Source organism: Cynoglossus semilaevis, chromosome 12, assembly GCF_000523025.1.
Source record: "Cynoglossus semilaevis isolate Cse_v1.0 chromosome 12, Cse_v1.0, whole genome shotgun sequence".
Taxonomy (NCBI): Eukaryota; Metazoa; Chordata; class Actinopteri; order Pleuronectiformes; family Cynoglossidae; genus Cynoglossus; species Cynoglossus semilaevis.
Genome location: NC_024318.1, coordinates 4,044,615 through 4,070,389, shown reverse-complemented (window position 1 = coordinate 4,070,389; position 25,775 = coordinate 4,044,615). Strand labels below are relative to the sequence as shown.

Sequence of the window (25,775 nt, the reverse complement as noted above, 5' to 3'; positions counted from 1 at the left end):
GGGCATTTAGAGAACATGTTTAGAAATTTTGTTCTATAAAATTTTTTGTCAAAATATGAACTTTTTGTGTCATTTCTAGTCAAAAACTAAAAGATTTTGACAAAAATCTTTGTAAAATTATTTTTAGAAATTTAATTTTTTCCTGAATGTTCGTCATAAAATAAGGACATTTACAGAACATTTTGTGAAATTTTCTTCTATAAAATATTCTGTCAAAATATGAACTTTTTGTGTCATTTCTGGTAAAAAACTAAAAGATTTTGACAAACGTTTGTAAAATTATTTTAAAAATATTTATCTTTTCTTGCATGTTTCTCATAAAATTGGGCATTTAGAGAACATTTTTTAAAAAAAACTAAAAACATTACGAAAGATTTTGTAAAATTAATTTTTTCTGCATGTCTCATCAAAATATAGCGTTTTCAAAAAAATTTAGAAGGAAAATATTTTTGGAATTTTTTGGCAATTTTATAATTTTTTTTGTAATTTCTTGGCAAAATCCCCAATTTATGATCAGATGTTGAAAGATTTTGATGAAAACTTTTGAAATATTTTGTTTCAATTTTTTTACTTTTCTGCATGTTTCTCATCTAAATAAAGAGTTTTCAAAAGAATTTTTGGAAGAAAAATATTTTTGGAATTTCTCAGCAAAACCCAAATTTTTGATCAGATGTTGAAAAATTTGGATGAATTTCTTTATATATATTTTCCTTTTCTAAATGTTTATCATCAAAATATAGCGTTTTGAAAATTTATTGGAATTGTTTTTTGGAATTTTTTGGCAAATTTGTGAAAGATTTTGATGGAAACTTGAAAAAATTGAAAAAAAAATTTCAATTATTTTTTTTTCTGCATGTTTTTCATCAAAATAAAGCGTTTTCAAAAAAATTTTGGAAGAAAAATATTTTTGGATTTTTTTGGCAAAACCCAAACTTGTGATCAAATGTTGAAAAATGTTGATGACATTTTTTTCCAAACAATTTCAAAATATTTTTTCCCAAAGAATTTCAAAATTTTATCTTTTCTGCATGTTTATCATCAAAATATAATTTGTCTTCTAATAATAATATACAAGATCTGAATACTCTGGTTACTGAATTTTCTTACTGGTGCTTTAAGGATTACCTCATCCAGGAACTTGGCATATCGTGCGTATAGCTGCAGTGTGAGTTTCCAGAAACGATGCGACAAAAGTGACAGGTAAACTTTGTCTGACCAGCACCTCACCAGACAGGACCAGAGAACCTCAGACACCTTCAGGTGGTATGTACTGTCGGCTGTACACACAGACAAAAAAACCCCACACAATTACTCAGAGAAGGGACTTGGTTTAGTACTGCAGTCAAAAGGATAGGACAACGGTTCCACCTGTTGCTGCCTGAAGTCCATCACTGATGCTGTTCTCCAGAGTTCCAGCAATTTCCTTGTATCTGGAAAAGAGGGCAACGAACAAAATATTTTGAGAAATGAGAAAACATCTCACATAATCTCCTTAAAAAATGATGTTCAATGAGTTGTGCTCTAGACCTCATAGTCTGTTTATAAAAACGGAGACAGTTGAAAAGATCACCATTCATCAAGTCATGAGACCGTAAGTCATGTGACAATCACATTGAGCTTTTTTTTTTGTCATTGATAATTCTGGTTTCTTCAATAACAGTTTAAGTGGAACGTGTGCCAATATCTTTCGCCCTGAAAATTGCTGACACACTTAATTGTAGTCAAAGCTCATTTCTCTCATACTTAAAAGCCAGTCTGGTCAATTTTTTGAAATGCAACCTCTGCAGGAAAAACATCATTGCTACAGTGTGACCTCATTTTGTTGTGCTGAGTGGTGTAAATGTAAGGTTTGAAAACACATCTTCTCATTGTTGTCCATACACACTCAGTGCTGACTGCATTTTCCTTAAATCTACTTTTTTTAAGTACACAAAACAGTGCAAAATTAATGCAAAATCAGCTGTATATGAAAACAAAAATTAAATCAAACCAGGAAAACTCCACGACAGTAACATGTGGTTTCTAACTATAACACAAAATATCACAGTTAAAATAGTAGTATTTTTAAGATATTTACTGTATTACTGTATTTACTACGTTGGGTAGGCCATTTAACAACCTGTTAACTTACTTCTTAGTAGTACAGTACAGAAACTGTAGATTGTAAAGTTTAAAAATAAAAGTATTTTTTTGGTGGACAATTAAAACCATTGGTGATCACTCTCAAGAACACACTGAATTTGTTTTTATTTTAAAACAAAATGCACACACATGACTTTCATAAACTGGCTCTTGACAAGTTGCAGATAGATAAGATGCAATAGTTATGCTTTGGACATCACCTAACACAGAGTTAATGCCTTTGTTAGTGATTCCACCTGTTTGGGTTTGTTATTAGAAATAGTTGACACAGCTGCAGCACTTTAAATAAATGTCTTGATGCTGCACACCACTGCAAGTGACAGAGTGTCACACACAGGACAGAGATATTATTTACCGTAGCTGGAAGTAGACGGGCAGGTTCCACTTGTTGTGGAAGCTGGTGTATGAGGGATGCAGCCTCAGCCTCTTCACACTGGCCTGTGAACTGCACTGACGCTCAAACCTCTGCACAAACTCCATACTGACGCTGTAGCGCTACAAACAGGGACGGTGTAGACACACTGTTACACACACAAAAATGAACAGGAACGTCCTTCTGAACGTGATCACAGTGACTGCGTCTCTGTGGACGTACCTCGTAGAAAATGTCAGGGTTTCCGGGGTTGAAGAGGTAAGAGAGCCTTTCTTCAATTCCTTTGATAATTTCTGGCCAAACCGAGTTCACCATGAAATCATAACCTGGCACCGTGTCTGCTTTGTCACTGAGGAGCAGGAAGTGGAGCAGTGCAACAGTGAAGACTATCGATATAATTACACATCAGCTGCACAGTGAATTGAATATTTAATCACAAATAATCGCACAATTGTCCATTGTCCTTATAATATTTTTAAGTTTTGACAAATATGTTTCAAATAGCTTGATACAATTGTCTTTTTTATGTTACTGCAACAATCCAAAACAACAATAGATAACATTGATACCTGGCTATGGTTCCTCCCGTCACCTCCCTCAACAGTCTACAGTGATGAGGGACAAACTCCAGCAGTCTGGAGTACATCAGCTGGAGACCGTTGGCATTGGACTTCACAACTTCCTCTATTATTACCTAAGAGAAGTGAAATGTGGAGAGATGTGAATGTTAATTAATTAATTAAACTGACAATTTAACCAATCATTAAAAACATGCACAAACAAATACTTTAGAGCTGTGTACCTGCTCCATGTACGGTTTGACCAGCACCTGTCCCACCAGTGTCTCTGCATCTCGAGTTTTGTCTATTGTGGCGTAAGTCCGGAGGCAGTGACGCACCATCTCAACGTTGGATGTCTGCAGACCCTCAATCAGCAGACCCTCCAGAGACTGCTGCAGCATGGAGGTAATTCCTGCAATACGCTGGAAAGGAATAAAAAACCTTGTGACTCTGGGCATCATGTTGTTCAGGTTAATAAAGCTTTAATGGTCTAAGATACATTTCTAAAATACCAATGAATCTTACTTATTTCAGTCAAATAAGTACAGGGCTCCAGCTAGAATACCAGAAGCACCCAATTGTGTGACCCACAGCACTTACAGGTCTGACTTTGTCCAGCAGGGGCATGCCTTTGCTCTGTACAGCGTGGAATTGCAGCTGATTGAATTCTGTAGCTATTCTCTCCAGGATCTGACCTGCTAACAAGGGACTGAATGTACAGAGACATGCAGATTAAAAAAAAAAATCACACACAGATGCTTGACAAAATGTATCTCTCCAGATTAACCCTAACCTTTTCATTCCTTAGGAAGTTTCTCTGAACAGTGTGATTTATCTATTGTCCGTAGCTAAGCATGCATTTATTTAAAAACTAAGTTAAACACAGTTAATAACATGCCCGGGTTCCTACCTGCTGATTTCCAGAGAGCTGGATTCTTTGGAATTTTGTGAGTTAAGGATTTTCTCAATCTTCTCCACTGAGCGCACCACCTGAATTAACCTCAGTACACACACCTAATAAAAAGAGAAACAGTCATTTTCTATATGAAATATTTTAACATATGATTATTGTTATGTATTTGCTTACATTTGCCAACGAGAATAACGACAAATCAATTCGGTGGTGTTGATTATTCACACGACAGAAATGTCAATTTGATGGTGACTAAACGTTGCACACCACAATCATGAACCATATTTGCTCTAAAGTATTTAATATGAAGCTGGCTCAAGTTAAAAAGAATGGTGAACCTTTTTCTTCTGCAGATCTTCCTGTTTGGACAGCTGACTGTCTATGGCTTGAATCACTTCGCTCACACATGTGCGGAGGCCCTGCAACAGAATGTGATGCTTATGATTCACAACAAGAACCAGTTCACACACTTGGTTATCACCGATCAGTAAACATACCAAAACTTCTTCTCGCAATTGTCCCAAAGGCACAGAGAGCTGATTGAGGGCTTTGTCCATCCCAACCTGAGACAATAAGCAGATACTGTATATTAGGACAGAACCAGGAGAGGGCCTATCACAGCTGCAGCTACATATTTCACAAGTCTCTGACAATAAAAGTAAAAACTGAAAATGTTTCACTTAACAACAATGGACGCATCATCACAAAATGGGCGAGGAGGGACTTTCCTTTGTTTTATTAAATGAGCCTGAACAAAATGCAGGCAAACTGTATATTTTTGTATTTAAATTACCAGATTGGTGGAGAGGTTGACAAAGTCTGCATAGTCCTTGTTGATGAGCTCCACCATGGCTGTTTTCAGCAGCATATAGTAGAGCTCCAGGTCTTCTCTCATCTCCTCCAGCTGGACCTTCTTCCGACACTCTGAGACAAACTGGTCAACGTCAAAGTCATCCTGCAAAGAGTCACCACAGCAGAGAAATAAACATACAAACACCAAGCGTGCAGATAGTAAGATAAATACCAGTAATTGAATATAATCAGTCTTTGCATGTGGTTTACATGTAGCAAAGCTCTTTTTCAACATTTAAAAAATAATTGGCGTATTCAATAGCTGTGGTTCTCAATTATGGTCTGTGGACCACCAGGGGTCCTTGGTATGAAATACCTTGAGAATCATTGGTCTTTAACACACGCCCTCATCTTATACAATGTTTAGACACACACACACTCAAATACAGGCACACGGTTTAGCATGCCTGTTATATCCTGTAAGTTTGAGCACATAATACAGGCACACGGTTTAGCATGTCTGTTATATCCTGTAAGTTTGAGCACATTTTGTGTATTGTATTAAACAATTTGTGTTTCATAACCTTCTGGTTCAGCTTTTTTTTATTATTATTCTGTCATTCTTGTCATTCATGGAAATACATTTCGGTTAAGAAAGGAGTGTCTCTATAGTTGATCACAGTAAGTATCGGTATAACTTGCATAACTTGCATAGTAGAAAAAAGTAAACAACAGTAATTATTTAGTTTAGTTTGACACATATCCATGTGTAAATATCAACAAAAATGCCTGGTATGTGGTAAAAAGGATTTTTAAAGCACGCCAACAGCGAGAGCCTACAGCTTCTAACAGGGTGTTAGCCTAATGTAAAGCAGTTACAAAGCGGTAGCCACGGGAAATGCGTTGGCGAAACGCAAACGTAAGGCACTCACTTTCATAAAAACGTCCTTGTCGAAGCAGAGGGAATCGGGACCCTTCGGTAGGTTCATCTTTTATTGTTAACACGGATTAAGCACAAACAAATAACAAGTTTGAGTTTGATTAGCTTCAGCTGCTACAGCTACTGTCACCGAGCTTCCGCAAACATGGCAAGAGCACAGCACGAAGAAGAAGCACCCGGAACCGTACGTTCTGTCACAGAGACACTGTGCCCTCTATTGGTCGGTGTTGATCACGTCCTGTTGCGTTAGAGATAGATAGATAGATAGATAGATAGATAGATAGATAGATAGATAGATAGATAGATAGATAGATAGGTATTAGAGAAACACGGCAAAAATATGGTAAATACTTTTTATAGGAACATTCTTTTCAATTGCTTAGTTTGTTTTAGTAGTTTTTCATATTGTGAATAATTTGAGCTTTTACGAATATGAAGTTGGTTATTCTATTGAAAGAAGAAAAAAAAGACTCGACTCCAACTATAATCAATATTCGTCTTAAACGATGGGCAGTGGTTCAGAGTGGATCTGGGAGAAGATGCAGTCTCATTGGATGACAGAGAGGAGGCTGTAGTGTCAGGTGATGCGGCGGCAGCCACCACTCTGTTCTCTGTCAACCCGGATGCTGAGCCATGACTGTTGGCAATTCAGCCCAGTGCGCATCGCTGTAGGCAGACCCAGGGGGGCGTCATTTTTTTACGGTACACTAGAAGCCGACAGCCCCCCACCACCACCACCACATCTACGCTTTGGCAATCAAAGGGCTCCGCATCCCAACCCTGGTGGAGTGGATCGGGGACGTTCGGTCAAACTACTACAGGATGCTACAGCCGCACCATTGAAGGATAACGCCTTCCCGTTCTTGCAAAAATCGTGACCGCTCACGGTAGAGTAAGAGAAGAGAGGGAGTAAAGGAAAGAGGGAGCAGGGAGAATTACTAGTGGGGGAGAGAGAGAGAGAGAGAGAGAGAGATGGCGGAGTGCGGGCGGAAGGCGCTGTCTCTCCTGGAGGCGGCCCGATCCCGGTACGAGAGCCTGCAGATATCCGACGATGTGTTCGGCGAGTCCGGGGATGACAGCAGCGACAACCCCTTCTACAGCACCTCCGCTGACTCCGACTCGGACAACTACATCGCCGAAGTGGGCGAGGAGCAGCAGGGGCACCACCACCATCACCATCATCATAAACGGGAGAGCGGGCACGGTGCGGGTTCAGGAGGAGGTGGAGGAGCAGGTCCTCCGGGCTCTCTGTCCCGGAGTCAGGCGGAGGAGGAAGGATGGACGGAGAACCTGCAGGAGGTGACGATGCCGCCGTACAAGGAGACATACGGTAAGAGGAGGTCTGTGGGTGAAGTGACCAGACATTGGTGTGTGTGTGTGTTGCATTTGTACTTGGGACCATTAATGGCACTGTTACTGGTTTTGTACTTAGGACCATTAATGGCACTGTTACTGGTTTGCTCATGAGCTATGGTCTGGAGTCAGTGTCACCTCTCAGAGATGAAGATGCTGAGATCTTTATCAACAGAGACCAGGATTAGAAACTGTCAGATCAGAGGAACATCTGCAGTTTGGGTGGTTTGAAGCTGAAGTGGACAAATGTTGGAGATGGAGCTCCAGGGAGAAGAGCAGAGTGGTAAAGATTTATGGACGTAGCACAGAAGTGTTAGCATGGCAACTGGAGATGATGAACTCAGGATGAAAAAGAAGTGAAGTCCTCCCTGTGTGTGTGTGTGAATCATGGCAGTAAGACAGTACCTCATAGAACTACATTAAAGACACAGTTCAGGCCAACATGTTCTCCTGAGTCTCACTGTGATCTGAACACTGCAGACCTGATGTTTTATCAGACAGCATTGCACCTGCAGCTCCATGCCTGGCGTCTCTGCTAAAGTAGAGATTGTTGACAGGAAACTGTGTATCCAGAGTCAAATTTATTTTACAGTTGAACCATGAAAAGCTGCATAAATCAATGTAGTCACAGCACATAGAAGGAGGCTCATAGAAAAATGCATAAGAGCAAAATTGTCAGAATAAATCTCCCAGGTTGGAGGCTGTTAGTCACTTCCTGTTTGAGGAAGCAGCACGACTGGGTCTGTCTGTCTTTAAGTCCGTCTGCGGTCCACATTTATTGACATGACCATGAGTGGAGGTTCACCTGTTTAACAAAAAGCTTTTTGTCTGGATTTACTCTTTATTTAACCATCTAACGCTCCTAATCCTGACATTAGTGGATGGATTGATGCCAGTTCACGTCCAATAATCCACCGTACACAGAGCTAAGCTGGGGTGATGAAAGTGAAACAGCTTTACTGACGTAAAAAAATATTTCAATGGACGCATCTTCCTCCTCCTCTTTCTCTTTCCTGCCGCGTCCTGCTCTGTCGGGCTGTTTTGGCTGTGTTGACTTCAGGTCACCAGGCAGCAGGTGCCTCCATCTGCTTTGTATAATGTGGTTTGGTTTATTAAAATACAGGCACAGATACAGTCAGTGTGGGTGGTTCCTCCATCCTCAGTCAGGGCCTTGGGTGGATGATGGACTGACTGCCTATGGAACATAATCACACTTTAGTCTTCAAGTATCTCAGACTTCACTTGATTAAATCACCCTGAGCTGTAAGACAGCCCGAGTCCTGAAAACTGTGGAGGTCTTGTTGCTTCTCCAGTGAAGCTACAATGAATTGCAGAAATGCTAATCTGAGATTTTGTTTTGTTTCTTTTCTTTTCTTTTTTTAATGGGGTAATATTTTTTTTCTCACTCTGATGTCTGTCTCTCCGTGTCCCTGCAAATTTCTTCTTTCTCCTTGTCATTGTGTCTCTGGCTGCGACAGTGCTGACACAGACAGACACAGCCTTGGTGTGACAGCTCCAGTACTTTGGAGACTGCAGTTAGTACATAAATCATCAGTGAGCTTCAAACTGGGCTGGAGAAATCTTTAACCGAGTTGTCTTCCTGGATTTCTTTTTACCACACTTACAGTAGGACGGTAGACTAAATATAATGGGTTTTTTTTTTATTTAAATAACTAAAAAACACAGGTTTACTCATCCTGCAAAGGATAAGTAATACGTTCCTAAATGTTTTTACAGAAAACAAAAATAAAAACTCAATTATTTTAAAATAAGTTTTAAAAAAAGCACATTGAGGTACAGAAACAAAGACATCAACTATCATGTCTATGACATGATTTTCTTTTATTTCTTATTAAATTAAATATTTTATGCATATTTATTTTTACCCTATATTTCATTGGATGTTATAAATAAACTTAAAGTTTGGGTTTTTTTTTTTTTTTACAAATTTTACAATGCTTTTATTTAAGAAACATGAAAAACCCTTTTTTTTAATCCTGCAGAGCTAAAGGTTTGAGGTCACAGCTAAGGATTAATCTGTATCTACATCCCATGTTATATAACCATCTTATCCAGTTGTTAAAGGGGCTCAAACTCCTGATTATGTATTCACTTGTATGGAATATTCCTGGTACTTACAGTATCTGCACATGCCATTCTAACTCAATGTACGGTCAATACAATTGTATTAATAAGAAAATAAATAAAAATAAAATGATACATTTTCTATACTTCTCATTTAAATTTAAATTTAAAAAATCTCAATTAAATGATCAAAGTAATATATTTTTTATATATATTTATATTTTTTATATTTTTCCTAAGAATATTTAGGGATTATGGGGTGGATTGGACAAAGATCCAAAGATCAGTGGATACATTAAATGTCCAATATCAGTTTTTATATATATTTTTTTAATATAATATTTTTTGGTTTAAACAGTGCAGGTTTAATGTGTTTGACCAAAGTATTAATTATGAAATAAATAAGTATAATGCAAGGATAGTATCGCAGAGTATCGCAAGAATGTCGACCTAAGAGGGCACAGACTCGACTGCACCATAAATAACGTGTCACTCTTAAATCCTTTAGCTCATGTGCGGGCGGAGGAGTAAAAAAAAAAACATGAAACACTCAGAGTACGATCAAACTGTGTGATATTGTTGAACTGAAGTCCAGCTGGCAGAGGCGTGTGAGGAACAATCTCCAGGGAAAAGAAACATGAAACACAGAGTACGATCAAACTGGGAGTGATATTGTTGAACTGAAGTCCAGCGTGTGAGGAACAATCTCCAGGGAAAAATGAATTGGCTGAGGAACAGATGAAACAATTCCATTATCCATTAAAATGATTTTGAAAAAAAAAAATCCTCCCCAGGTTGTCTTATCGCACCCCATCCTGAAATGAGGAGTGAGTCATTTGGCCTGCGGAGACCTTCTGTCTGAGGGTCCGTTCGTTACACTGGATTTTACAGCTCACCTTGTAAATCTTATTGAATGCAAATGAGTAGATTCTGAATCATGCCCACGGCCGCACTCTTATCTTTTATTACTCTGACTCTGCAGCGTGTTTTCATTTCTGATTCTACATCAGAGAGAGGAATAAAAATCTACATCTTTTACAGCCATGCTCTCCCTCTTAATGCATCAAACAGTTTGCAGCATTTTCTTTGTGGAAAAATAAAATAACAAACCTCACAAATCCAGTCATCCATGAAGCACTGACTGTGTGGCTGCAGTGCAGCCAGAGAGCTTTTAAATGGAAGACATCTCTCATTTTTTTCATTGTAAATCACGAAGGACTCTGTGTTCTAAGGAGAAAAAAGAGAGAAGAGAGAGAGAAGAGAGAGAGAGAGGCCAAGACAAAAGAAAGAAAATGTTTCGTTTTCAGCCGTTGAATAGATTCCAGCTGCTGCTGTTTCTGTCGGGTGACTCATGTCTTTTATTTCAACAATTTGGGAACAAAAATGTGCGACTACATGGGATATTTAAATACAGTACTTCTTTTAAATTGAAGAACAACAACTTTTAATCAAATTAAACCAACTTTTATAACACGAGCGGCAACTGTTGAACGGATGTAAGCAAAAATGTTCAGTTTATGTCACGTAAACAAAAAAAGGATTCAGTTTGAGGAGATGGTTTGATTTATAAACACCAGTTGAAAATCAATTTAAAAAAGTTAAATGACTTCATGTTTAGTCGTTGATTAAATGTCTAGACAATGTTGCCTGAATTAAGTCTCTAATGACTGTATAATGATAAGACATTATGGTAATGACATCTTAAGTTTTATTGGAAGGATCGGCTAAAAGGTTGAGCAAAGTAAAAGGTCAAAGGTCACTGACCAATGGGGTTGGTCAACAGAGTTGAAAATCTAAAAGTTCCACCAGTTTAATCATCAGTTATTGGTCCAATGTAAAATATTTACCTGACTTTTGGCCACTCCTGTTCTGACGCAGGCCCGGCTCAGAAGATGCCGGTCACTGCCTCGGCCCTGGACTTCTTCCAGCTCTTCGTCCCCGACAACTGCATCCAGAACATGGTCACCCAGACCAACATGTACGCCAAGAAGTTCCAGGAGCGGTTCGGCTCAGAGGAAGGCTGGCGCCCCGTCACCGTCCAGGAGATGAAGGCCTTCCTGGGCTTCGTCACCTCCACCAGCGTGCACCGCTGTGAGTCGGTGCTCAGTATCTGGAGCTCGGGCTTCTTCAGCAACCGGACCATCGCCTTGAAGATGAGCCAGGCGCGCTTCGAGAAGATCCTGAAGTATTTCCACATCGTGGCCTTCAGGCCGTCACAGGGAAGCAACCAGGGCCTGTACAAGATCCAGCCGTTCCTGGACTCACTGCAGCAGTCGTTCAGCTGCACCTTCAGACCTTCACAGACACAGGTGAGAACCACGGTCCAGAGATCTCTCTCTCTCTGCAAAGACGTTGCTGATCAAGGTAGTTAGTGTTTACAAAACCTCTAAAAATATAAATATAAATACACATCTGTACTACAGTACCAGTGATTAATTCCTCGCTGACCTTCTTAATAAACAGGCGTGTGCAGCAGCCCCCACAGAGAGAGTCCCACTTTTATAGGAACCGTCGACGCAGCAACTATCCAGGCTCATTTTTTACGAGACTTCCCCTCCAGTAGAAGTTCATTCAACTAGTTCTGGCCTTTATAAAGTAGATCTATATTTATTTATGTAAGTGGGCCTTGCTTTTCTATTTCTGTGCAGGCTTGAAACTGCTGCTCTTCTGTTTCTCCAAATCTGCAGCAGTGATTCCAAACCTAACCAGTCTGTCCTACAGGATTTAATAAAGTGATCAAAATTATTTATTTTTGCATTCTTAAGGTAAAATAATGACTCATGGAATTATGAAATTATTTATTTTTGCATTCTTAATGAAAGGTAAAATAATGACTCATGGAATTATTTTCCATTTTAAAATCTGATTTTTGTTAACATGATAACCCCAATCTGACAGAACCAGAGGTGGTTTACCACATCCCCATGGGTGCCGTTACTGCCCCCTGCTGTCACTCTCTAGTTATTAAAAATGTATGAATTTCGTGAAAGCAGCTGGTGGTTTTAAGCAGCAAGAGCTTCACTTTGAAGATGATGTCAGTCAGTAAAGACGTGGCTTTGAAATAAAAAAGCATTCAGGAATTGATTTCTATTTTTAAAAATTCAACAGTGGCTGCTAACAGTGCTTTTTAATACTGTTTTGAAAAGATTTTTTTTGCATAATGCTATATAACATTACATCACGATGATCTACTTACATGTGATTCCAGGTTCTCCACGAGCCTTTAATAGACGAGGATCCCGTGTTTATTACCACCTGTACAGAAAGAGAGCTGAGGAAGAGGAAGAAGAGGAAGTTCAGCCTCTGGGTCCGACAGTGCACCTCCACTGGATTCATTTGTCAGGTAGCAACACACTGTGTGTGTGTGTGTGTGTGGTTGTGTATGCTCTTACCAGAGGGTGAGCACGTGTAGGTGCAGGTTGTAGTCATGACTCAACAGTCGGCATTGTTGTAATTCCTGGTGGAGTAAAATAAAAAGCACTGATGGAAAACAAATTAAAAAACAATATCATAAAATCACAATATGATTTGATATGGTGTAAGAAAACTGATATATAATTTATTAGCAATATTGCCTGAAATCTTTTCTCCTTAAAAATCGCAGGAATGAAAAGCTGACCTTTAAGTGAAGGCAAAATCATTTTAGGGAGGGGGCATTATTGAGAGGTGGGGGCAACAGGGTTAGGATTGCTTGGCCCAGGGCTGCATAAATGCCAGGACTACCACTGGCCTAACAAATTGTATTTGGTGTTACTTATTGGTTTATTTGACCAGCCTTCAGCTGCATGAATGAGGAAAAAATGTCCCTATTATTACGAGACTCAACTTTGTGTCAATAACTGTGACTCACTGAGGTGTTTACCTTATTTATAGTCACTTCTCAAAATTTGCCATTTTAAACAGGAAGATGTTAAATTAGCAGCTCCACAGACTCGGTCACAGTTGAATCAATTTTCCATCATCATCTCCGTGTTTATTAAATGAACATTAACATTCACGCTGACTGGGGTCATTTGGCTGCTCTGCTCTGCTGTGTGTCTGCTCTCAGGCCTTTTTCTCGAGAGGGAGAGAAAAAAAAAGAAGAAATTTAACGAGTTAATGGAGTGAATCCATGGGATTCCATTAGGTACAGAAGCACACACACACACACAGAGACAGACTGAATGATACACACATTTGATGTTCAGACTGGTCACGTTGACAACATTCAGCCTCTGAGCAACAACATGAAGAATTAACCTGTGTTTGCTGGTTAAATACTGGCTCAGATATCCCAGCAGTCACCAGGTAAGGGTCAGGGGGATGTTACACATTTTACATTTGAGTTTAGGAACTGTGACATCATCAATACTTTAAACCAAAGGAAAATATTTTTGGAATAAATTTGATGCACTATTTATGTATTTAGATTTTGTTTTGGAAGATATTGCTTACATGAAGTAATTCTATTTAAATATCTGTGGGGTGTTTTCTCTGCTTGACCTCTGACCCCACAGATCGCAGTGCACCTGAAGGAAGGCCAGGGCTCGGAGACTCTGGCCACCTTGAAGAACAAGACTCAACTTCACAGTCTGGTGGCCAAACAGCTGTGTCAGAACATCTCTGGGAAGAACACCATCGTCTTCACCGGGCCGTCCATCACCAGTCTCAGCCTTTTCACTGAATTCAGCAAACAAGGTTTTAAAACATCTCCATGTCTTACTCTAACTAATTTTCCAGTGATTATGTTTCCAGGACATCACCTGATGAAAGTCAGTCAGTGACCAATAATGACAAATGTTTTTAGACTCTGCTGTCACTATAAAATAATGTTTTGCTCATGAGTAACCAAGGTGACAGCAAAAAAAAAAAAAAACTCACCATGAGTCACTGAGCTCAACTTGCATTTTTTCCCCCTCGGTTTTAATCGTTTTCAGCACATACTGCAGCTTCACAGATGACGCAGATAAAAATGGAGGAAAAAAAAAATCATTGTCCTCTCCACTGAGAATCCGCAGCAGTCAGACGCTCGATTGTTTCTCCTGCGCTCGTCCTTCCAGGACAAAGAAGAATAAATTGTCTAGAGAGAAATAAAGATGAGAGATAAAGACTTTATTGGTCTTTTACTTCTGCTGAGTCACAGCTTTGTCATTTATGAAAAGAAACAATCAATGCACTGGTTTAACTGCAGGGGTGATGGATAAAAACCAGGCATCAAACCAAATCATCCATCAAATATCCACCAGTATTTTAAAGAAAAAAAAAGCCAACATAATATCTCAAATATTCACATTCCCAACATTATTTCAGATATCTTCTGCTGCGGCCTTCTGAGCACCAGGAAGAGTGACTGCACCGGATTACCCCAAAGCATGCTGGTCTGCAGCTCCACACCGGCGCAGCGCGGCCAATCACGGGTGATGATGAAAGGCAGCATGTCACTGATCAGCTGGTACAACAAGGGACACTTCAGGTTCCTCAGCAACGCATACTCCCCAACAAAACAAGGTAATGATCGGAACTTTTTTTTTAACCTAGGAACTGGTAAAAACGTTAAAACTTTGATGTAGTTAACTTTGACATGAGGCTATAAGATGGAAGTCGTTACTTTAATATAAAACCAAACTTTTCCTCTCAAGTATAGCCCACCCCCAACTTTGAGAACCACTGTTTAAATCTGTGATAATCCTAGCAGAATTACCATTTGTACTCTTTCTTAAAGGTTAATCCTCACAAAATGAACAGCTTTGTCAGTTTTTAATGCACTCTGAAGGACTGCTCTGTGTGTGTGTGTGTGTGTGAGTGAGTGTGTGTGAGTGTAAGCTGCCGCGGATCCTCGTTTCACTTTTACTCTTATTAGCTGGTATTGATTTCCTTCTCCCCTGTGTGTGTCTGTGTTTACTTTGTCCTTTCCTCTTCCAGCGACGGTCCAACAATTTCATTTTAAATATATGACAATGTGTGTTTAAAAATAATACAGACAGTCATCTGTGCAGGGCTAGTTATATGTCTCACACTGAGGTTCATCACTGCACCAAAGTCCATTCAGAAAATGAGAGATTTTATCTCCCAGTGCACTGAAGTTATTTCTACATTTCTGAATCAACAAATCGAAATGATTAAACTTTGAAAGTAAGATAGTATGTGTGTGTATATATATATATAAATATATACATTAGTCAGACAGAATCACTGTTAATTGTATTTTCATCACTGTTATGTTTCCTACTGTGACCAAATGTCTGCTGTGGAAAAATAAATTCTTTAAACAAAGCAGCTCCACAGGAAGCCAAGAACAAAGAGGCAAATGATAAATAATAAAAACAACACACACACACACACCTCTCTGGTGTTTGTTCTCCTAAACTGCAATGTCTTTGGTATGTGTGTGTGAGACAGGTCTGATCATAAAGAGGAAAAGTGGAGAGGTTCCATGTCCACTGGCTGTGGAGGCTTTCGCAGCTCATCTCAGCTACATCTGCAAATATGATGACAAATACAGCAAGTACGTACCGACCCGACAAAACTGATGTCCACCACAGACAGGCTAAGTCTGATTAGTCACTGTGTGTGAGTGACAGCTGCACTGTCCAATCTGAACTCAAGTCTTTGGTGCCCTGGCTGTTGGGAGTTGGGCTCCTATTGGACGATGCAGCTGTCAACACATTTACACTCTTAATACCTTAATTCATGTAATTAAGGACCAGAGCAGCTACAGCGACTGTGTCCATCATTACTGTAGTATGGTTAAAAAAAAACACAACATATTTCATTTAATTAGTGTTTTTTTTTCTGCCAAAGGTACTTTAAACTTCCACAAGCCAAACAAAACCTGGCAGCAGGTGTTCTGGCTGAGCATCAGCATCGCCATCAACAACGCCTACATCCTCTACAAGATGTCTGACGCCTACACTGTCAAACGCTACAGCCGAGCGCAGTTCGGAGAGAGACTGGTCCGAGAGCTGCTGGATATAGAAGATTGCTTCTCCACACAGTGAGGAGGAGAAAGAGGAGGAGGGGGAGAGGAAAAAACACAAAGCCCACGCGTCAATTTAATACTGAATACTGGCGATATTACTGAAGCAGTGCCAAGCCTTTGTTGCTCTTCCTCTCCTTTTGTTTGTGGTACTGCAACATATCCCTAAATACACTGCTACACATTATCGAGAGTTATAAGGTATGGGAGAGTTCCCCTCCCTCATCTTCAACTTCACACACACACACACACACACACTGAGGAAGATAAAAAAAAAAGTCCAGCTCACAAGAATTGACCATAAAATGCTGCCACTTCTATTATTTTCATGTCTTATCAAAGAATGAAATGTCTGAAGTTATGACGTAGCCATAGTGTGAAAAACACTACATTTTCATGTAGTCTGATATTTTCATTATGCAAAAAAAAAAAAAGAAATTACACACAGACACACACAGGACTCCATAAGAGAAGGTTTAGTAAAACCTGAACTGTGGTTTGTTCACACACTGCATGCAAAAAGAATCTGGTTTGTTGGTTTGTGGTTGTTTCTCTTGTTCAATGTGAAAATGATTTTCTGACACAGATGGGTTTTAATCAAATGTTTGGAGAGTATTTATTCAGAAGAATGCACTGGTGTTCCTGTAAGTGAGGATGTAAATGTGTGGCTATTGTGAATGTTGTGTGGCTATTGTGTGTTGCTGCTTACGTAACTCACCTGACATGGATCGTCACGTGACCTGAAGCTACACGCAGTAGTGTGAATCCTGTCCAACTTGTCTTTAAAAAAAAAAGATTCGGATTAAATTGGTGTATATTTTATAGACATCTAAAAACGCTTTTAAAATCTTTACAAGGCGATTTACTTAGAATGTATTTTATATTATTTTATCTACGTACTTTATTTTGCACGAGCACGGTTTACCACAAGATGTTTTAAAAAATGCCCTGGGAAATGTATTAATGACAATTAAAATAACATTTAAACTTGCAAATACCACACCTTGAAGAACGAAACGGTGGCCGTCCTCCGTGTAGCATTTTAAACTTCTTTAATTCTGAGAAACATTAACCGACAGAGTAGCATTCATTTAGCATCTTTTGTTTCTCTGAACTCCCGCTGCACTGGGACGTCTCACTCTAATAGCCCCAGGTGTTGATCATCGATACCTTATACACACAGCGCCCTCTGCTGACCAGCTGCTGCAACGCATTTAGACCTTAATCACCTGCAGGGGGGGGGGAATAAATCACAGAGATGACGTCAAAACAGCAATTTACACATACTTTAACGTCCTAAGCTTTTTCTAATGAATTACAGTTTTAAGATATTGTGAACTTTTTTTCATGGTTGTCCCTGGAGGCACTTACCCATGAAACACTCAAAATCCTACAAGTTTAATATAATAAAACAAATATATACATTTGTAATTACGTACATTATTATGGTAAAACGTACATAACATTTAAAAGTTTGGCTGCTTTGTGATTTCAGATAACTAATTCTGTGGGCTGTTTCCGATTCCAAGTCCGTTTTTTCGTTACCTTTCGTCCCATACACCACTTCCGGTCCATGGACCACACTGCTGCGTGTAGCACAAACTGTGGACTTTGTTTCCCACATTTCATGCAGTCGACAAATGATAGTGATGCTGGTGTTGTGTGCCTGCTCCGTCTGCATGGTTCTACGTACGAAAATGTATATAATGCTGACAGAGCAGAGCTGGTTTGTGATTGGTCGACAGGACTCGCGCACTTTCCCTATACGGCACCGTCAGGCACTGAACGTGACTTTCAGTTTTGACTGGGGTGTAATGATAGTGTACACTTTTCACACAAAAAAAATAGCTATAACTATAGGTAGATGAATAACGTAGATATTATATGGAATACCACAGTTAACTATCACTGAAAGTAACGACTATAACCAAAAGAGAGCAGATTTACACTGTAAAATGTAGAGACTAAGATTTAAGTATGTCTGTGTATATTTTGTTAACACGACGATAATTATCAACTATCTTTTTAACACTTTTTTTTTACTTTTTACTGATCCAAATCATTGTTGTTGTCATTGTCAATGTTGTGAGAATGTTTGTGTACACCACAAAAATAACACTGTTGACGTAATAAGAGAGTCACCTGTCATGAATGTTTAAACTAACGGTTTTAATAGAATAATCCATGTGGTCAGATTATTCACACTTGTATGACATTGACTGGTTGACCATGTTGACCTGAAATACAGCTGTGTTTATTCACTCACTCTGACTCTTAAGTTCTTCAGCACTAATGAAACTGGGCCCGTGAGGAAAAGTATGCAAAATCGTCTGTTCTATAAAAACAAAAAAGGATGTAATTATCCTGCCTCCCCTGCAGGAGGTGCTATAATCTCTTTTTTATGCTTAAGGATTTTAACTTCTGCACACATTTTACAACTTGAGGACAAAGTAAATTTTGGTTTTGTAAAAAAAACCAATGCAATATGAAAACTCTGCTTATAGTAGTGTCTTAGAACAACAATGCAATATGCCAACTCTGCTTATAGTAGTGTCTTAGAACCAATGCAATATGAAAACTCTTATAGACACGCTTATAGTAGTGTCTTAGAACTCATGCAGAAAAACGTTAAATAAAACAAATATGCTAATGTATGCGATGCTATAACAAAATAGTTTATAATGTTTTCACTACGTTTTCTTTTTTTGTTTTACACTGGCTTCATAGGATATAAATTAAAAATCAATGGTTCCTTCACTTGTTTCTAGTAGAATGTACTCTAAATATGTGTATAAAAATCATTTTTATTCTTTTGTTTGGTTGTAACAAAAAGCAGTTTTTCATCTTTCATGTGAACTACAGGACATCTGCTATCATGGTAACAATAATAGAAAAAGGTTGTGGAACAAGCAGTACTCACACAAGCAACTGTCTCCAGTGTGAGTCACGGGTTTTACCCCAAATTCTTGGATAAGTCAAGAGAACATGATGTTGAATCAGACCAGTTCAGACTCAGGGAAATTTATGTTTTTTAAGGAAGAAGAAGCATTTTGAAAAGGCAGTGTCAAAAAACAAAAAAACAAAACTGAGATTGAACTCTAAGTTAAAAAAAAAACTCATTACATAAAACAGTAGGATACAGTAAGTGTCTGATGATAGAGTCATCTCATGTGTGAGCAGGTGGTGTGAGTGTGCCCTGAGGTTTTCTTTCCAGTTCCCAGGACAAGGACAGAAATAAACCAGGATGAAAATGAAGGGAGGGGAAGAGAAGGACTTTAGTGATAGAGTTATTTTGTCATAAATGCACTGTCAGCTTTTTGTGACTTCCTTTTTCATCATCCAAGGCAGTGGCTCCTTTAGATTTTCTGCAGCGCCCCCTTTTTGTAGATATGAATATTGTAAAATTCCTTCCCCCTGCCCTTCTTTTTTGTGACCTATCAGTAGAAAGAAAACCATTCTTCTTTTTTGTGACCAATCAGTAGAAAGAAAACCAACCATTGATTAACACTAGATGTATAAATAGTTAGTAAAAAAAAGACACATAATAAAGAAGATGAAAATGTTACCACTTTAGTAAAAAAAAGAAAATCATATATTATTATAAAAACACATTTGTTGTGTTAACTGTGGCAACGTGTCATTTCTGTATGGTGTCAATATAAATAAAGCAGATGTCATGTATGTGTTGATGTGTATTTTCAATATTAGGAATAAAGAGCTTTTGGGTGTTAATAACTGACGTGGCTGATCTCAGGGCTTCACCTCTTTGTTTTTGTTTTTTTTCACTAACAGATGTTATAAAAACAACACTCAATGAGCTGTAACCTGGTCAGGTGCTATCAACATTACACGATTAGACATTGTGTCTGTAAGAGTTAGACCGATAAGAACTCATGTTGATGACAGTGGAGAGAGTGCAGAGGAATGTGTGTACATACAGTAGGTGCATGTGAAGCTGTCACTGTTCAATGGCTGCTCTGTGTGTGTCGGACCAAATCACCTGAGTTGCTGCTGAGTGGTACCAAAGTTGTCCTGTAAACGTGTTTGCATTAAAAGCTTCCTGTGGAACGTCGGTGTTCTGCTGTTCTGCTTTTTAAGAAACGCACAATTTTCTCAGAATTAACTGATATTGTTCTTGGACACTCCCTACGGCTGGGACAAACACCCTGCACTCCCCCACTTCCTTTAAACAAACAACCTCTCCCCAGCAAAAATACACAAAACACACTGTTACAGTGGAGGAGCTGTTGCCCAAGAGACAGAAATGGACCGGTTCCAGCTGCGATTAATCAGAGATTAATTCATTCCCCCGTTGTTTTCCTTTCATTTGTTTTAAAGACTATCATTGAGGAGACATATGCATACTTTAAATATAATCTCTGTGTTTTTTATTTTATTTTATGACAACAACTAAGGCCTAACATCATCTATTTTTCTTTAAAGCAAAAACACACCATAACATTTTACACCAGGTGATTTGAGATGCTTGAAAAAATGTCGACACCTGTGCTTTTAACTCGAGTATTTCCACTTTCAGCTTTGATCTGCAGGAAGAACCTGACATTATTTCACACGTGAAAAATTCAGAGCAGTAAAGACTCACAAAACAACCTCACTTTGACAGTTTAATAGTAAGAAAAGTAAGATTTTAAAAAAATAATACAGGATGTACAGGTTTGAAGAATGCAGCCCCACGTTAGCCCCTGGCTAACTTTAAGTGTTCAGAGTGATACAATACTAAATCATTTGGATTTGTTTACACTTGTGTAAAAAGGCCATCGTTCCACGGTCTGCTGATATGATCAGTTAAAGGTCAATCACTACAGTAGTCACCGCCATTACTGTGAGCAATAAAACTGACGGACCGGTCACTGGTGTGACCACAAACAAATGTTTTAGTGCATTCACCGTGTTACGATTGCAGCTGCAATTACACTGACTATCAATAGAGGGCAGCAAAGTACAGTTCTGTCAGTCCAAGGTGTCCAGTGCACGCAGGATAAAATGCGTTACATGTGGCCTCAGCACCGAGGTATGAGTTTATGATTGGACCGTTTTCCTGTCTTTTCTAGAACAGGCTCAAAAACATGGGGTAAACAGAGGTAACTTAAACATCAGCCCTCAGGAAGAGGCAGTTTGGCGGACAACTAGTGGCATGTTGTTCCATCTGCAGAGTTCAAGAGGCTCTGAGTGAAAATATTATTCCTGCCTCTAACTGTGTCTGGTGGAGTGTGTGTTGGACAGACAGACAGAGAGACAGACAGAGACTGTGTCTGGTCGAGCGTGTGTTGGACAGACAGACAGACAGACAGAGAGACAGACAGACAGACAGACAGACAGAGAGACAGACAGACAGACAGACAGAGAGACAGACAGACAGAGAGAGAAGTAATACCTTTTGTTGCAGACGAGTGCTGCAGGCCACTCTCTCTCTCTCCCTCTTTCTCTCGTCCGGCCTCTACCTGCAGATACCTCAGCTCATAAAGATTTATTCTGAGTGTAAACGCCTGAGGAGAACCCGGACAACAGGACCGATCTGTCCGTTGAGACCAGCACCGAGCTGCAGCTTGTCCTCAGGGCTCACACGAAGAAAAAAAATACTACCTACCCCTCAGCAGCTCGTGGCGCAGGACAAACAGGCTGAATAAGAGGAGTGTACGGTATAGAAAATCTGGAACAGAAAAAAAATCAAATAATGTTAATATTATAGTTACGAAATTATTTGCCTAATAAATAATGCCAGACAACAACAAAGTTCATTTCTGATGACAAAAATATCTAAAAAATAAACTGTGAATTCATTTTAAGTTATTCAATACACAAATAATTATTAGACCTATTTTTTTGTGACCAATGCCACACTGGTTCCTTCTGACCCCGACAGTTGACCTCGCTGAATGACTGAATTTGCTTCCAGACCCTTCAGATCAAGACTCTGAAAAGGATGAATTTGGAGATAAATAAAAAAAAGCACTGGAACAGATATGTGCTGAGTAAACACTAACTGCAACAAAAAATAGTTTGGTATCGGGGAACTGATAACAAGGGTAGTTAAGTTAGTCCATAAAAATAATAAAATATTTTAGGCATAAGACAGCAGTGAAAAAAATCAACATCAATCAAAATCCTTTAGAAACATTTTTTATATACACATAAATATATATATAAATATATATGTAAGTATTTATATATATGTCTACATATAGACATATATATTTTTATATACCTCTAAATATAGACATATATAATTATATTTTTTTATTTACATCTATATATAGACATATATGTAAATATATATAATTATATACATATATTTATATATATTTATGTGTGTATGTACATGTACGTATATGTATACGTACACTTAACATAGAGTGTGTCTGGATATAGTAAACCATTACACCCTCATCTATAACATGACCTCATTTTAGTTGATTATGATTCCTATTAATAATTAATAATGCTGTGTAGTAGAAAAAAAAGAAGAAAAAAAAGTCAGTGTTTCTTTAATGGAGGAGACGTCTAATAAAAGTGACTGCAGTAATGCACGGGTGCTTTAACACTGCGGCTGAACTTCCTCCTCTGCCGTGGTACTGGTTGGATAAATTAGTGCATCTGGTTTCAGAGTGCACTTCTGCTGCTTCTCATTTGAAATAATCGAATAGAGAAAAAAAAAATTATTAAAGGCCTTATCTGATCACGTCAGAAAAACAAAACCAGCTTCAAACCGCTGCTACGTCCACGGGCTCGACATACGCCGGGTCCCTGCTCCGTATGTTGAGCACCTGATGCAAAAAAAAAAAAAAAAAACCCATAATGTAAACAATGCTGCCATGTATGTTTTTCACAGTGATAATGTAAAACATTATCCAAGTCTTTCCCAAGTTTATAACCTCTCTGTCTCCAACGTGTCTGGAGTCTCCACCCATCCTATGTGTGCAAGGTTATGACATTCTCAGCCCACATCAAGCTCTTAACACTGCACATGCACACACTCACAAATACACAACTAACACGCACACACACACACACACAGATACATAACTGAATGCAACGTGTTGAAATCAGCGCCGTCGGTGACACCGGAGCATTGATTGTATTTATGGGTTTTTCTTTATGGATATCTTGTCAGGTGAGGTCACGGTCCCGTTGTACATGTCACCTGCAAAATGATGCATTACTGCACTCAATTATTCATTATCCTGGAAGGAGTTATCACTTCATTATCAGTATGACTCCTTTTGTTTGGGTTGTGGTGCCATATTTGTCAAAAATCAAGGCGTTGATAGTGGATGATGTGGAATGATTAACCTCACTTTATACACATCGTATTCCACACTGTTGACCAGTGCCCTGTTGCAACACTGTTACACACACGCCTGAGGAGGAATTGTTTGGAAAACATCAACTTCAACATGAGACAATGCTTTAAAGGCGGTGCATAATCCAGGTTTGGTTTGGGGTTTTTTTATGTTTTACAGCGTGATCCTGGCCTGAGATGACCTGAGCTAACGTTAGCACTGTCTCAGCTGTTGGATATTACAATGATATATTTAAGACAAAAACAAACAAACACCCCCATCACCCCAAAAAAAAATTAATGAGGGTTGTCGGTTTGATTACTTTGCTGCCTTGCTTTAACATGCGATGCAAGCAACAAAGACTTGCTGTGAAATGACAAATAAATCTGATTCTTCTCAAGTCTCTCTCTCTATATATATATATAAAATCAATTATATATATTTAAAAAATTACTCTTAATATTATTAACTTTTATTTTTTTTATCATGATCTAAACTCTCTTTCTTCACACAGCCAACACCAGCCACGACAGCATTACTCTGGCTACTGTGGTGTATTGTTTATTTTATTTTTTCTGTCATTCAAACTTAACAAAACATCTCAGATTTGATGTGAACAACAAGGATCGGAATTCCAAAGGTAACCTGAGGTTGGCAACGTTTGTAAACAGAGGCAACGTGAGTTCATTTCCTCAATTATGCTGGATGGCGGAGACGCTAACAACTCTTTTTGGTCGCCTGAGTCCACGTGTATTTTTGGATAATTAAATAAACATTTGACCGCAGGTTCTTGTGGTTATTTATACACTAATAGCAGCAGAGTAAAAAAAAAAAAACAAGACCATTTCCTAACAGAAAACTGTTGAAAAGAAATGTGAACTAACTTTCTGAGCCGACTGGAAAAGGCTGAGGTTTTGATGGATGACACTGGTTGCTGGTGAAATGACTGAAGGAACGACAGCCATTTGTCGCTTCATCGTGTGAACGCACCTAAAATAACCCGTGGAGGTCTCCTGCATGTAACACTGATCACTCTTTGTAACCATGAGTTCTTGTTGACACAGGGGTGAGGAGAAACTCTCCACTGACCGCCTGGAGACTTTTTCCAGTCAGGTGGTGTGTGTGAGGGGAACTAACACTTCTCTGTCATCTTTCCTGGTGGTTGCTCAGACATGACTCATCAACTCACCCATGTCTGTAGAGATAGAGAGAGAGATAGAGAGAGAGAGAGAGAGAGGTAAGCAGATAGCTAGCTAGTTTGATATCTTGATAAATCAACAGACAAATAGTAGCTGGATAATTAGATATCTAAACAGAGGCGGATGGATGGATGGATGGATGGATGGATGATGGACGGATGGATGGATGGATGGGTAGATGGATGGATGGATGATGGATGGATGGATGGATGGGTAGATGGATGGATGGATGATGGATGGATGATGGATGGATGGATGAATGGATGGATGGATGATGGATGGATGGATGAATGGATGGATGGATGATGGATGGATGGATGGATGGATGAATGGATGGATGGATGGTTGGATGGACGGGCAGGTAGGTGGGTGGATGAATGGATGGATGAATGGATGGATGGATGGATGAATGGATGAATGGATGGATGGATGGTTGGATGGACGGGCAGGTAGGTGGGGGGATGGATGAATGGATGGATGGATGGATGAATGAATGGATGGATGGATGGATGGATGAATGGATGAATGGATGGATGGATGGTTGGATGGACGGGCAGGTAGGTGGGGGGATGGATGAATGGATGGATGGATGGATGGGTGAGTGGGTGGGTGAATGGATGGGTGGGTGGATGGATGGATGGATGGATGGATGGATGGATTAATACAATAAGGCCTGTAGTTTCTTTCTCATGAACACAATAACTACCAGCTGTAGCGTCTCCGTGTGTGTGTGTGTGTGTGTGTGTGTGTGTGTGTGTGTGTGCTGAGGGAGCCTCTCTCTCCTTCTCCCACTCAGGTCACATCTAAACAACAGCACAGGGTCACGACCATACAGATTAAACTATTACCATTACGACGTGAGCAGGACTCCAGGGTGGAATCAGCAGCAGCAGTTATGAATACCAGGTTTCATACAACACAAAATGACGTGCAGCTGCCAGAGAAGAAAGGTGGGGGGGCGGAGGTGGGGGGGGGGTCAGAGGATGTGTGATTGTGAGGCTCCTTACGACTCTGTGTGTGTGTGTGTGTGTGTGTGTGGGTGCTTGCACCATGTGTTCAGTGACTGTGTGTAGGTGTTAGGGGATATTTTTGTTGCAGCAGGGGGATCGGGGCATAAGAGGGGCCTTCGTCATATAATAGGATAATGTTTTATCTCATCTGA

The 25,775-nt window shown here is 39.3% G+C and overlaps 2 protein-coding genes and 1 long non-coding RNA gene across 4 annotated transcripts; 1 reads left to right on the top strand and 2 right to left on the bottom strand.

The window, feature by feature from the left end:
• Positions 1-1,013: 1,013 nt before the first annotated feature.
• cog2 (component of oligomeric golgi complex 2) lies at positions 1,014-5,896 on the bottom strand. Its single transcript, XM_008321558.3, has 12 exons — positions 5,713-5,896; positions 4,782-4,943; positions 4,486-4,551; positions 4,327-4,407; positions 3,986-4,089; positions 3,676-3,784; positions 3,318-3,497; positions 3,085-3,209; positions 2,738-2,864; positions 2,498-2,637; positions 1,369-1,430; positions 1,014-1,277 (listed from the first exon to the last, which is right to left on the bottom strand). Exons 1-12 carry the CDS (start codon positions 5,767-5,769, stop codon positions 1,039-1,041), a joined length of 1,452 nt encoding a protein of 483 aa, XP_008319780.3. The 5' UTR covers positions 5,770-5,896; the 3' UTR covers positions 1,014-1,038.
• Positions 5,897-6,005: 109 nt separating this feature from the next.
• pgbd5 (piggyBac transposable element derived 5) lies at positions 6,006-16,547 on the top strand. Its single transcript, XM_017037465.2, has 7 exons — positions 6,006-7,050; positions 11,037-11,467; positions 12,367-12,501; positions 13,655-13,835; positions 14,448-14,645; positions 15,537-15,642; positions 15,939-16,547. The coding sequence occupies exons 1-7, from the start codon at positions 6,693-6,695 to the stop codon at positions 16,039-16,041; spliced, it is 1,512 nt and encodes a 503-aa protein (XP_016892954.2). The 5' UTR covers positions 6,006-6,692; the 3' UTR covers positions 16,042-16,547.
• On the bottom strand, positions 11,316-18,624 carry LOC103387048 (uncharacterized). 2 transcript variants are annotated; one of them, XR_003051298.1, is made up of 7 exons: positions 17,117-18,624; positions 16,832-16,893; positions 14,019-14,217; positions 13,021-13,817; positions 12,551-12,615; positions 12,355-12,429; positions 11,316-11,453 (listed from the first exon to the last, which is right to left on the bottom strand). It is a non-coding gene; the product is annotated as an uncharacterized LOC103387048 (long non-coding RNA). The 2 variants fall into 2 exon arrangements; XR_522384.3 differs by having other exon boundaries at positions 13,593-13,817; positions 17,117-18,619.
• Positions 18,625-25,775: the final 7,151 nt, after the last annotated feature.

Coding starts and splice junctions, on each gene's coding strand:
- cog2 (XM_008321558.3), bottom strand. CDS start 5,769: ATGAACCTACCGAAGGGTCCCGATTCCCTCTGCTTCGACAAGGACGTT. Junction 3,785..3,985: donor AGCTCTCTGGAAATCAGCAG/GTAGGAACCCGG, acceptor CTGTACATTCAG/TCCCTTGTTAGCAGGTCAGA. Junction 3,210..3,317: donor TCAAACCGTACATGGAGCAG/GTACACAGCTCT, acceptor CACTTCTCTTAG/GTAATAATAGAGGAAGTTGT.
- pgbd5 (XM_017037465.2), top strand. CDS start 6,693: ATGGCGGAGTGCGGGCGGAAGGCGCTGTCTCTCCTGGAGGCGGCCCGA. Junction 11,468..12,366: donor TCAGACCTTCACAGACACAG/GTGAGAACCACG, acceptor ATGTGATTCCAG/GTTCTCCACGAGCCTTTAAT. Junction 12,502..13,654: donor CCACTGGATTCATTTGTCAG/GTAGCAACACAC, acceptor CTGACCCCACAG/ATCGCAGTGCACCTGAAGGA.